Source organism: Bombyx mandarina, chromosome 23 (assembly GCF_030267445.1).
Source record: "Bombyx mandarina strain Sakado chromosome 23, ASM3026744v2".
NCBI classification, from domain to species: domain Eukaryota; kingdom Metazoa; phylum Arthropoda; class Insecta; order Lepidoptera; family Bombycidae; genus Bombyx; species Bombyx mandarina.
Genome location: NC_143229.1, coordinates 8,504,335 through 8,518,016, shown reverse-complemented (window position 1 = coordinate 8,518,016; position 13,682 = coordinate 8,504,335). Strand labels below are relative to the sequence as shown.

The following is a 13,682-nucleotide window of genomic DNA, read 5'->3' as shown; positions in this document are numbered from 1 at the left end:
ATTGTTATTTATACGACATTTTTTATTTTGTTATTTTCCGAACCAGTTTTGTTTGAAAAAAATATAATAAATCAAAAAAGACAACAAATAAAATTAAGGGATGAATTTTAAATACTAAAATGTATGTTTATTTGGATATAGTAGATAGGTATGTACCTAGTAATACTCTTGATAAATGCAAGAAAAATAAACTTACCGGTTACATACCAGCACTGTCATAAAATATGATTAATAGTAAGCATTTAATTTTAATCTTAGCCGGTACGACTACGAAACCTTTCTAAGCTTAAAAAAATAAAATATAAACTTCAAGAGATTTCTTAGGTCACGTTCCTCTTTGAATGTCTATGACTACAACTTTACTACGTACACCAAGCCTCAAAAAGTAAAGTAGGGGAAGTACCTTATAGAGATAACACAATAATTTGACAGTTGCAGCATTAAATGCTAAATATAATAAAAAAAAAAATTAAATGCTAAACGCAAATGTACGGTTTGATGTTAATTTTTTTTTTAAAGTGTAAAAGTGTCCGTTGAGTACAATATAAGTTAGAAGTGAAAATATTTTAAAAAAAGCGCCATAAACTACCACACTTCACTTCAACCCAACACACTTCATTCTTTTTAAAACTGCTGTATAACATAATCACATTAGTGCTATTTCGGTAAGTCGGTATTTCGTTATGTAAGTAATTTCTAAATAACTATTGTTTTCGGTTTAAATATGTAAAGTTAGTAGGTACACACATTACCTCCTTTCTCTTTCGAGAACGATTCATATAGTCCCTGAAAAAATATTAGTGATAGGCTATTTTTTGTATTCTAGATTTTCAGCATTTATAACAAAAATAATTGAGATGTCTCGAGTCCAGAATACCATGCAAATATTCGAATGCAGCGTCAGTACTGGAGTAGTTTACTGGATTCTTTTACGTTTCGTTTACGTTACGTATTTCGTTTACGACTATAAACCGTTATTTCAAACTAAAGATAAAGCAAGTTAAAAATTGTTAAGAAACATTTCGACATTTAGGTGCGTATTGTTGTTACTCGAATCAGCTCTCAACTACTCTGTCTTTAAATAGTCTATTAAATGAAGAATAATTGAGTACTTAAGTGACTATTCGAGCAGGTATCAGGTAGTTTTCCAATGAGGAAGTTTCCAATCACATAAAAATAATAATATAAATATTTTATATTATATATATTAAATTATATTTTAATAATAATAAAAAAAAAAATTATATAAATTTAAATACAATACAAAAATATTAAACCTAGTGAAAAAATTACTTGAATATCTCTAAAAATGACGACACTGTGAATTTTTTAATATCACCCACACGAAAATAAAAAGCCGCGCGACCATTCACGGTCATACGTCACAAGTCTCGTAGGCCGCCCTGTGCGGGGCGGGACGCACTAAAACTGTTTAGTTCGGCAGGGAGATTTGTGTTTTATGCTCGCATTACTATCTCAGAACACTATTTTAATTATTTATATTTATTTTATTAAACTACTGCTACTATTTTCCCCTGAGAGGTATGGAAATGTCTAAATAAGATATACATAACCACGACCACTCCGTTAAGAGTGTACGACTGAGAAGAAAAGAAAGACTATTTCAGACGTGGCGTGTGTGGTTATAGACTTTTTGACTAACAATCCGTTGTATACAAGTGCAGAAATATGAGGCGTAAAGGTTTCAAAGTAAGTGACTACCTACATACCTACCTACTTAAAATTTAATCTGCCGTACATTTACATCTTATTTATTATCGTTTTATTTGTTTTTAGTAAAAAATATCTACGTAAATACGAACACCTCTCTTAGTACTATATATTGGTATACTTAGTATAATATACTGGTGGTAGGACCTCTTGTGAGTCCACACGGGTAGGTACCACCACCCCGCCTATTTCTGCCGTGAAGCAGTAATGCGTTTTGGTTTGAAGGGTGGGGCAGCCGTTGTAACTATACTGAGACCATAGAACTCATATCTCAAGGTGGGTGGCGCATTTACGTTGTAGATGTCTATGGGCTCCAGTAACCACTTAACACGTATTTTTATTTATTTATTTTTATTGCTTATATGGGTGGACGAGCTCACAGCCCACCTGGTGTTATTTTTTGTTTTTATTTAAAATGTAATTAAAGTATTTCCCTTAATAAATATATAATTATATGAGTACTTAAGTATTATTAGATTAAAAGATACTGATATAGATACTTACATCACTAGTCGCTGCGTCGTCCCGAGACGGGCGAGACTTATGACGTCAGCACTAGGCCGGCCGGCCGCGCGTCATACGATTTCAAAATGGGAGGAAAAGCTTCAGAACTCCGTCATTTATGAAGATAATTAAAAAAAAAGAACACTAGGATTTGTTGCAGTCTTAGTGTGATTATTATATAAGAAAATTAAAAAAATGCAAACTTCCCTATTACAGAGCATAATGCGACTCAGTGGCACACAATGCCGAATTATGCTGAAGCTTAATTGGAACGTGAATTAGTTTTCAAATGCATCAGCAGAGTGCGCTAAGTTCAGTGTTGAAAAAAAAATCATGGAGCTAGCAACCTCATTAATGTATAAATAATGTGATAAACAATAATAATTGGTTGAAAACTATTTACGGTTATTTTAAGTAATTTGGATTTTGATTATTTCATTAACATTTTTTTACGTTTTGAGTAATTTTTTTAAATGAGTTCTAAGAAAATTATATACTTTTTAATTGAATCATCTTATCCAGATGATAGTGATGACGATGATTTATCGAGTGCTCCGAGTTTAAATCAATCAATTATTTCATTATCAAGTGATATATGTATTTATTGAAAATATATATGATAACGAAACAGATGAGTTATTTGAGCCATTAATAAAACATCTATTGACAGGCAGTACTTTTGAGAGTGCTCGACTGTGCGAAGCGTTGCTGTAGTTGGAACATTCAACGTTTAGCATTATGCCGCTTAATGCGCTCTAGTGCTGTAATTGGAAAACTATCTTGATATGCGTTGTGCTGATTCGAACACCACTACCTACTAAATAAAAAACATGACATATGGCCTAAAGGTACTAGGTCTAGATACCAGGCCTTAGACTCCAAATAAAAAAAGACTTGACATTGACAACACTTTTTGGCGGGAACGCGAGGAGTGAAGTTGTGTGATTTGTTTTATTTTGTCTATTTAGTGTTTCTTGAGGTTTAAATGTGTAATAGCGGTGGTTTATTTTAATATCTGTGAAAGTGCACAAATGTGGGAAAATGAAACAAAGCCGCTGGACATAACTTCTCGGGATCCCTCAAAAGGTCCCCTGAAAAAATCTCAGTAATTGACCACCATTTTACTGAGATTATATTTCATCCCATGTTATATTATTTAATTTTATTTCATCCCAGTCGATTAATCTCTAAAATTAATCATCTTCATTTCATTTCACTCCATATTATCTTTTTTCACAAAAATAAGAATATAAATTAAAATAAGACATGAGATAAAAGTCTTAGTTACCAGGTCATAAGATCCTTAAAAAAAAAAACTGACATTGACATTTGACACTGACAGCAAGCATTATTCTATTACTATCACTATCGGTGTTGATAATAAATTTAAATTATTTTATTAATTATTATCTTGTTGATTAAACAAGAGACGAGTAATACAAATTAAAATAACGATGTGTTAAACTTTTTAAATCTAGTTGAAGTTAAATTCGCATAAAAATAAATACAATGTAAAAAAATGAGAATGAATTACACATTTTTACTTATTCTTTTAAAGGTTACTTTCGTGATGCCTGGTGGTATGTATTATTACGTGATAAGTTGGTGATTTCGCTGATAAAATAAGGTGTTTCAAAATTCAATTTGAAGTGCATTTACATGTTTAGCTTTAACTTATATGAATGAAGGACCTTCATTATTTACTTTATACTTATTTTGTACATGACTTTGTTGAAGACAGCTCTTGAATATTTTGTCTGTTTCTTAACGTTTAGTCATTCTTATTTAAATAATTTTCATCTATAGCTTGAAGGGACAGAGTACGGAAGATTATTAAAAATATATATAAATTAACATGAATAAACAAATAAACTCACCTGCCAAATATTCACTAAAGTTTCGAAAGCTGCTGCCCCTTTTAAGTCATTAGGTTGAAATCGTACTTTCATTGTCTTTGTAAGTCTCTAATATTATTTATGAAGTTGTATTAAATAAATGGAGTCTTTTAAAATTTTCAGCTAATGATCTGCACTTTTATGATGGTTCCTCTACTGCAGATGTCATTGCAGGTGATTTCTTTTTTGAGATAATAGATCCACCGGAACTTGGATACTCATATAGAATAAGACCAGCAAAAGATTTCGGATCTGTGTTTGTAAGTTTTTCTTTTATTTTTGTATGAATTCTTTCATGGTTCAATAATATCAGACATAATACATAAATTAAAAGTAAAACATACTGGGTTGGATATTAAAAAAAACACTAGCCAGGATACAGATTTCCTTATTATCACAATAAGTCTTATCTAGGTAAATTTCTGCTGATTAATACTTTGGAAAGGAAATCCTTACAGCAATTTTGTTGACCTCTGGCAGTTTCATAATTAAAGCTTGTGTTGTAAATCTTTAAGTCAATCATGAACATTTGTTACATATGTATTTGATTAGAAAAGTAGGTACCTAGTTGGTAGTAGGTTCTGAACACAGTTGAATTGCTTGATAACTAATCAGTGGGAGTTTTATCCTTTAGGCCACTATGACTTCAAAGTTATTCATTTATTACCTAAACTGATGCTAGTCTCTGTGAATTCCTACAGCTATATTTTTTTTTTGGAGTTTTGGTTTATGGCCTTGTATCTAGGACCTACTGCTATGTTGGTGGAGTCTAGGGTTGCCAGATCGTCAAATAAGTAAATAATGTTGCAACTGCTTAAAAAATTAAGCATTTTTAATTCTGGCCTGATCACAATAACGGTAATGGTCATCTGTTAGTGCATCTGAATTTAGTTAATCTCTTGGTGGATGTGATTGTAGAATGAAACCCTACACTTCCACAAGGCTCGTTTAGTACCCACAGTGCCGTTGCATAGTTGTTCTGAGATAATCAACCATGAAGAAATAGTTGGGCACATTGCACTATCCGAGAGAGGGTAAGAAAATTCCTAAATAAAGTAATTACATATCTGCTATATTATTTTTATTAAACAATACAAATTTCAGAGAATGTTCCTTTGTTTTTAAAGCTACCAAAGCGCAACATGCTGGAGCTAGAGCTGTGATAATTACTGAATCAATTGATAGATGGGATGATTCTTTGGATCATCTTATAGAAATGGTTGATGATAAGTAAGTATTTATTTCATAACTGTTATTGCCGACACAATTATTTTCATTATTATTTAATTATTCTTCATAAGACATATTTACAATTTATTTAGTCACAAGTGCTCTTATAGCTCAAACGGCCCCACCAATGCTTTTTACTGCATAAAGCAATAATGCATTCTGGTTTGAAGGATTTGATAGCCAATAGACAATGCAATTGAGATGATGTCCTTGTGTGATAAGGATCTCGTTATCTCTGAGCTCCGGGAGCACCATTTGCATGCTGAGAGAGTTCACATGTCCTTGAAAAAAACATTTTTTGTTGATTGTCTTGTTTCCTTAGTAGGTAGTTAATAAATAGATTTATGCTGGGTCATTATGTACTGCTTAAAGTGAACAACTGTCACCCTTCAGTTAATTATTTATAACTTGAAATTTAAGTATTGTAGAATTATTTAAGTATTCAAGCATTTCTGCAGCTGACTCGATATGGGGATTTTTTTTTTTAATACCACAGAAGGTAGTTGAGCAGCTTAAATTTTGACACAGGTATATGTATATTATATATATACCTGTGTCAAAATTTAAGCTGTTCCTAAAAATTAATTCTGGCAATTACTGCCACTGATAACAATTCAAATAGAAAAGTCTTGTTTATCTAATATTTTTGGGTTGAATGTAACACAATCTAAAGTCTACTGGCCGGTGTTGCATCAGTTAGAGCACTTTGCTGAACATTCCAGACTATGTTTTTATCCAATTTCAAAGTAAAAGTATGTAGTAAAAACTCTCGATATTGAACTCCTTTTTTCCCCTCTCTACTGCTAGTAGCCTCATGGGGTTATGCATTCTTCACCGAATATGTAGGCTTGCATGTAGAACTAAATATTTGCAAAATTATTTAAGTTCAGTTTGTGAAATATTTTTATATTCGTTTTGTCTCTTTTCAGAATGGAGCTAGACGTAAACATTCCTGCAGCATTCCTTCTCGGCCGCAGTGGAGCCACGATACTGCGTACGCTGAGACGTTTAAAAAGAAAATATGCTATAGTCAATTTACCAGTTAATATGACTCATGTACCAATAAATAAAATGAATCAACCCCCCTGGGTAGCATGGTAATATCTAATTTATTTGAAACTGGAACAGAAGGCTAAATGTGCGTTTATGTTAAAGATATATAATAAATACATTATTGTGGCGTCTTGACCTGACTTGACCCTGATCACCTGATATCAGATCCCAAATATCTACTTAATTTATTTTTCTGTCTGTGTAATGTAAGAAATAAATTGTTCTTTAATTGTTAGTGTATGTACTAATTATTACAAAAGCTACTGGACCTATTTGAGTATGCGGTACGTTTAAAATAACTTAGGCTATGATTAGTCTTAAGACTTGTATAAATTTGATCTCGCTGTGATGACGTTTTCTCTGTATTTACAGAGAAAAAAAAATCATTAAGTATAATATCATTTGGCAAGGGATTTAAACATTATGTAGCTCTAGCCATACAAGAGTTTTTATTTCAAACTTATAACGCGCGTAGCGCCACAGGTGAATCCAGCTAGTAATAAAAATAGGAATCTCATGAAGCAACAATGAAACGTGAAGATTAAATGATTAGTGTATACATATGAGTATATTAGTAAAATAAAAGTACAAGGAAATTTTCAGTAACACAATTTGACTTACCTACTCAATTTGTGAATTGAATTCTGTATTGGTTATTTATAAAAATAGCTTTAGCCTGATTGGTTTATAAAGCATATTTGTCAGTAGAAAAATATTTAAGACACGAATCACGTGAAGAGCAAAAAATTTTTACAACAATATTTTTAGTATGTTATTTTAGAATTTGACAACAGTTTCGTAGTACAGAACTGCTATGCTGGTACGTCCTTCTGTATCCCTCTGCCATACTTATTTGGTTGCTTCGATTGCTGCCAGGCTTTGAAGTTTTGACTAGAATTACATGAACAAGAAGAACATATTATCATGAACTTTTTTTTTCCAAGCAAAAGTAGTTGCCTCCTGTAAATTTCAATGTGCTAGCAAATTCGAGCAGTCACCTGTCTTAGCTTAGGGATTGAAGGATAGGATAGGTAATAATTTAAAAGAAAAAAGTAGGCAACATAATTATTGCATATTTTTTATTATTGAACTGAGATTAAAAGAGTTGAGGCTACTTTCAAAAAAACTAGATAGTAAATTATCATGGACCCCTTTTGCCCCATTACGTTGAAGTCCCTCAAAGCGTAGACGAAGAACTCCGTACAAAGCGTGAAAAAGCTACATGTGATTATATTATAAGTTTGGAATTATGTTGATATAATCTTAGTAAATAATATGAACTGTTTTTTTTGTTAGGTAAGTACTAAAAATCTCAACGTTCCCTTATCCTTCCTATAAAAATAAATAAATATAGAAGCTGTATAGGTTGCCGAATTTCAGACCGATAGTATTTACTGATAGTAGGACGTCTTGTGAGTACGCACGGGTAGGTACCACCACCCTGCCTATATCTGCCGTGAAGCAATAATACATTTCGGTTTGTAAGGTGGGGCAGCCGTTGTATTATTAAAATTAAGACCTTACATTTCTGTCTCATTTATGTTGTATATGTTTATGGGCTCAGGTAACCACTTAACAGCAAGTGGGCCGTTAGCTCGTCCACCTAGTTAAGCAATTAAAAAAACAGCAAGATATTGAAAAAATATATGGCAAATTCTGAACCGGATCAATAGGGTACACACGTGCTGCAAGTAAAACCAGAAGATAATACAAATTTCCTGTTTTTTTATGAGGTATTACTGGTGGCGCCTCCATAGGAGACCTAACAACTCGAGAGAATGAATGTACTATCGGATTGGAATCGCATGAGAAGATCCGGCAAGAAACTCAGAGGGGTGATGCATGGGTTAGGTTGTACGTCGAACTCTTTGGCGAGTTCGACGAGTACAGTTACCGGGGTCCCTATGCCTGCTGCTAGTGTTAGAGCTGAAGGCGTCTAGTGCAAGAGTTATTTGATCTTACGGATCCTTAAGAACGTGTATAGGGCGTCGACGTGGACTGGCCCCTGCGTGATCAGGATTCGGGGAGTAGTCAGCGGCGGCAACAATAAGGCGATTATCATGACACATTGTCTTATGGAAGTAACGTTCCCACGCTGTCTTAATGTGTTTTCGTTTCGATTCGAGGCCCAGGTCGTCGTTTAAGTCGACGTTCCTCACGAACCACGGAGCTCCGACAGCTAACCTGGAAAAACAGGATTGTAGGGATTGGAGAGTGTCTATAGATATGTGTGTGGTCTGCGTTCCACGAGCGAACACTACACTCGCGTAAGTCATGACGGGCTTTATGCAAGTTTTGTAAAGTTTCACCTTGTTCCGAAGAGACATTTCTCTCCACTTACAGATCACGAGGTAGAGTCTGTTAGGAGTAAACGCGGCGCGGTCGCGAACTAATTTTCTATTCGGGCGGAATGCCATTGATGCATCCTGGGTGACTAGGTACTTGACCTTCCTGACCCAGGGTACCTACTTATTGACGGGCCGAAGAGGGTGATCGGGGGAATGAGGTTTCAACGTCTAATGCGGGAGGATATACGGGTTGATTTCCCTCTTTGAAAGAGGACCGTTGTGCTTTCGCTTGGTTGATGTCTATGCGCCATTTTCGGAACCACTGTCCGAGGGTTACGGCTGTGCTCTGAAGTTTCCTTGCGATTAGGGACTTGTTTCTACTCGAGTAGTAAACGATCGTGTCGTCGGCGCATGGGTCGGCTGTGGAATGTCGTTAGGAAACAAACTAAAGAGGAGCGGAGAGAGGACAGAGCTTTGTGGGACTCCGGCCGTGAGAGGTCGCACGGCGGAGCGGGTTCTCTTGACTCGATATTGAAAAGAGTGGTTCGAAAAGAAGACCCGTATGATGAGCACGAGGCTGTTGTACGCATGTTGAATAGTTTGAAAATCAAACCCTTGTGCTAGAGTGTGCAACGCTTTGCGACGTCGAAGAAGAGGGCTCCCGCGTAGAACGGTTGCTTATTTCCTAGACCAGGTATTTATACTATTTATATAATTGTAAGCATTTGTATGTTTGGATGTTTGTTACTCAGTTCACACACAGTTTCGCACAAAGATAGCTTATAACTGGTTTTTAAGATAGGTTTTTGTGTTGTCCAGCTGGAGCACTGGGTATGAATACTCCAGAGGGTCCCACTACCAAGTTCGAAAAGGAATGGTAGCGAGCGAGGTGCGGACGTATTCTCGTGTGTATGCTTCGGTGGTTGCGGGTGAACTGTCGGCGCCAGTAAAGGCGCACGCGCGGCTTGCCAAAAGGAAAGCCACTCGATCGCTACTCTTTGAATCGCGCCGGGAGCCGACAACGAGAATCCCTCATTGGTCGCGGCGCGCGATCAGACGCGGCTGCCGACGCGGCAGGCGTTAGGGTTGCTATATACTCCCCCTCTAGTCCTGGAGAACGCCCTCGCTCCTGGACTAGGACATCAACAGCCTTAGCTGGGCGTCCACGTTTCCTCTTAGGAATCACAGGTTTGGGTAAGGAGTCTTTGTTACCGTGATAACAGGTAAGGTCTTGGGTATGGTATTTCCCTAATATAATATCAGACGGTTTCTTCGAAGGATTTAAACAGTATGGGAGTACTGATATTGGTGTATGCTCACCTGTTTCGTTGCGATGATCTGCAAACGGAGTTGGACCTCCCCCTGCTCTGAAGATGTGTGCGTGCCTGTCCAGTACGTCAGCGAGCGCTTTCGCTCGGCTGGCGTAAGGTGAGTACCTTCGTCATCTCTAAGGATGTCTGTAGCGGCGCAGGAAACTTTGCGCGACTTATGTTCGAAACACAGATTATACTTTACCATCGCATCATCACTGAAGAACCAAACCTCTTCTTTGAAGTCGATTACTACTCCAGCTGCGGTAATAAAATCTATTCCTAATAACGTTTCATTATTGGTGGATTCAGGAAATATGAGGAATGGAGTGGAAATAATTGTCGTCTCTAGGCGTACATCGAGTGTGGTGGTAAAAACGTCCATAATGCGCACCACACCGTCGGCAAGTCTGACTCGTTGAGAGGAAACGCGGAGAGGATGGTTGTTCTGCTGGAGGAGAGCGTATAGCGTATGACCCGCGATGCAGTGTTTTGCAGCTGTGTCTATTAAAGCAGTGCCGTCAAAACCCTGTATATTTAACGTAAAATCGGCCGTACGTCACGACCAATAGGGGGATCGTCATCTCCGCCGCAACCATAAAAACAATCAAATCCCATTACATCACGCTTATTCCCATATTTCGGAAAATTCGGGTTTATCCCGTTTTTATCACAATAATTTTCAAATAATGGTATACAAACCTTACTGTCGCCCGGACATCTTTGATGAACAAAAATTGAATTCTCTGCGACCGCGCAGGTTAATGTTTGACATTGCCCGTTTGTATTGGCATTGCGGCAAAGATGTCCGTCGACGCCAGAAAACATATCCAAATGATTACTTTTGTTTAAAAAAAAATTATCATTTTTAGGTTCGACAACCAAAGAGTTAACATTTTCAGTTGTGGCGGCTGAAGGGTTAACATGAGTAATGTTTTCGCTCGGACTATTATTATTTTTGCGATCGTCACTCGATCGATTACATGTTATGCATTTCGTGTTGCATGCAGTGATATTGTGGTTCTTTTCTCGAGAAGAACCTGGGCGATCAATACGAGCTCGATCGGCATTATCACTGTTATCAGTAACCTTAAACCGCGACCGATTTGAATTATAGGCAGCAAAATTATAATTTTGTGGAATTCGCCGCTGTTTATACTGTGTGTAGGTATCAGTGCATGCATCACTATTTGGCAAAATAGGTATACAAGTTTCATGAACTAAATTAGAACTATGAACACGGTCTTTTACTGATTTGTCGTTTTCAAATTTAAAACACACTTGAATCGACACAATAAAATGACTGATCACTTTTAATTTCACTTTCACTAGATTTTGAGTGAGTTTTATTTTTAGATAAGTTAGTATGAGATTGATCACCTTGTTTTGAATCTAACTTACGACACTGGTTCTTCTCGTGACCGAAGAAATGGCAATACGAACATTTCGGGCGTCGCTTCCTTTCGACGGAGTCAAATACACGCGGCGTTCCGGGAACAAGCGGCGGCTGCGTCGCGGGCTCGTGGCCGGGGGCGGCGCCGCTCGGAGCGCACGCGGCCGTGCGCGCTGCTACTGCTGGCAGAGGGCGGGTGCGTCCGGTGCCGGCCGTCGACTCGTATGGTTTTCTTGCTAATTCTCCCGTCGGTCTTGAGGCATCGTGCTCGTAGCGAAGTTCGTCCGTCGCGTCTTCAATTTGGCGCGCTCTTTGCAGGAGCACGTCGAATGAACTTACTTCGTCGCGGCGAAGTCTCTCCCGTACGCGGCGGCTGAGGAGTCCGTAGATCATGTCCAGCTGGACTTTCTCGCTTAGGTTGCCGGCAGGTAGCTTCGCGAGAAGAGCACGCGTCGCAGCGATGAATCGGTCCGTTCTTTCATCGTTTTGTTGACCTCGTTTGAATAGTTGAGCGTATATACGGTGTGGAGGTCTGCGATCACCGAAAGCGTCTCGTAGGGCTGAGACGGCATCGCACCACGAAGATATGGAGGACTTCACACCCAGCCACCAGACGGCGGCGTCGCCGCACAACATCATGGACAATCCCCGGACGGCGTTCTCATCCGAGATGTCGGAGCAGTCGCGATACGCCTCAGCCGCATCCAGGAAGGCATCAAGCGACTCACCTGCAGTCCCACTAAAGCGCGCGGTACATCGGGCGAAGTTCGCGTGTGCATGTGATGCGGGCACTGGTGTTGATGTGTTGTGCCGTATCGTTTCAAATAATGATTTTAAAACCTCTGTTTGGCTCCGCTGTAGTGCCTCTACTATTGTTGACACGTGCTCGCTGGAGAAGGTGGCTTCGGCGGGGGCCACGTGGCTGTCGCCGGATCGGTTGTGGTGATTGGAGCGCGAGGCGTCAGCAGCGCCGATTTCGCAGGCGGGAGACGCGCTCGTAGATGCTTCTCGAAAGGACTCGTAGATTATGCGCGAGGCGTCACCGGCGCCATTTTCTTGGGCGGCGGACGCGCTCGGGGAGACCGATCGCGGGACGCGGACAGACGACGGGTCCGTTGCATCATCATCCCTGCGATTTCGGCTAGCACGGTTATCACTTCGAGTGTTCACCATGACCATGAGTTCACAATTGTATTGGCAAAACCGGTACGATTCGTCGACTCACCGCTAGATTTTCCTTACCACGTTGAGGCGCCAGTTTTGTGTTGTCGTCCTTACCACGTTGAGGCGCCAGTTTTGTGTTGTCCTTACCACGTTGAGGCGCCAGTTTTGTGTTGTCCTCCTTACCACGTTGAGGCGCCAGTTTTGTGTTGTCCAGCTGGAGCACTGGGTATGAATACTCCAGAGGGTCCCACAAACAAGTTCGAAAAGGAATGGTAGCGAGCGAGGTGCGGACGTATTCTCGTGTGTATGCTTCGGTGGTTGCGGGTGAACTGTCGGCGCCAGTAAAGGCGCACGCGCGGCTTGCCAAAAGGAAAGCCACTCGATCGCTACTCTTTGAATCGCGCCGGGAGCCGACAACGAGAATCCCTCATTGGTCGCGGCGCGCGATCAGACGCGGCTGCCGACGCGGCAGGCGTTAGGGTTGCTATAAGGTATATTATTTACCTTTTCTTTTTAACTTGATATACTTTTAAGCAACTCTTTGTTCCGATAAAGTTCCACGTGTTTTATGTTTCTTGAATTATAAATTCAACACCGGTGAAACTGCGGGGCAGGTCTAATATCTATTATGCATTGCAGTATTTAATATATTTCACTAGCAATGCATACGTTTTGAACCCACAGTATAATTATCGTGTGCAATATTCGGAAGTCAACTTGATAGTTTTCGTGAGTATTTGGATGACGTCCCATGAATAACATGCCTTCGAATGAAACTCAAGTGTGAAATCTATTCGCCGTTTATGTTTATGAAACGTCCTTTCCACGTCCTCCAATGCATTTGTGAACAATGTGGGGGATATAACATCCCTTTGTCTCACTCCTCGATGCAGAGCGATGTGTTCAGACTGCCAGTTCTGGATTTAGACGGTCATAGTCGCAGCGCTGTAAAGACATTTCATCACTTGGATATATCGCTAGTCTACTTGGCAATGCTGCAAGGTTTCTAGAACTGACCAGATTTCGATAAGAGTCAAAAGCCTTCTCATAGTCCACGAAAGCTAAGCACAGGGGCTCATGGGTCTTCTGTATATTGTGTGTATGTAGTCTATGG

The 13,682-nt window shown here is 38.9% G+C and overlaps 3 protein-coding genes across 4 annotated transcripts in view; 1 reads left to right on the top strand and 2 right to left on the bottom strand.

Annotated features, from left to right (window-relative positions):
• dcr-2 (dicer-2) overlaps positions 1-363 on the bottom strand; it is a 49,045-nt gene extending 48,682 nt beyond the window's left edge. The window contains exon 1 of one of the 2 annotated variants that reach the window (XM_089737835.1): positions 197-363. Coding sequence is in view for 1 of the 2 variants with exons in the window: in XM_089737834.1 (XP_089593960.1) it covers positions 197-219 (23 nt within the window). In the remaining variant the exon portion in view is untranslated. The remainder of the gene's footprint in view (positions 1-196) is intronic. The other variant, XM_089737834.1, reaches the window with a different exon arrangement.
• A 3,206-nt stretch (positions 364-3,569) lies between these two features.
• On the top strand, positions 3,570-6,648 carry LOC114245583 (PRADC1-like protein). Its single transcript, XM_028177806.2, has 5 exons — positions 3,570-3,815; positions 4,254-4,390; positions 5,049-5,164; positions 5,235-5,360; positions 6,290-6,648. Exons 1-5 carry the CDS (start codon positions 3,755-3,757, stop codon positions 6,459-6,461), a joined length of 612 nt encoding a protein of 203 aa, XP_028033607.2. The 5' UTR covers positions 3,570-3,754; the 3' UTR covers positions 6,462-6,648.
• A 2,919-nt stretch (positions 6,649-9,567) lies between these two features.
• LOC149500166 (uncharacterized) lies at positions 9,568-12,666 on the bottom strand. Its single transcript, XM_089737836.1, is given in 4 exon segments — positions 9,568-10,111; positions 10,114-10,560; positions 10,563-11,293; positions 11,295-12,666. Coding segments are annotated over 4 exon segments (2,886 nt in total). The 5' UTR covers positions 12,584-12,666; the 3' UTR covers positions 9,568-9,692.
• Between the last annotated feature and the right edge of the window lie 1,016 nt (positions 12,667-13,682).

Coding starts and splice junctions, on each gene's coding strand:
- LOC114245583 (XM_028177806.2), top strand. CDS start 3,755: ATGAGAATGAATTACACATTTTTACTTATTCTTTTAAAGGTTACTTTC. Junction 5,165..5,234: donor ATTGCACTATCCGAGAGAGG/GTAAGAAAATTC, acceptor TACAAATTTCAG/AGAATGTTCCTTTGTTTTTA. Junction 5,361..6,289: donor ATAGAAATGGTTGATGATAA/GTAAGTATTTAT, acceptor GTCTCTTTTCAG/AATGGAGCTAGACGTAAACA.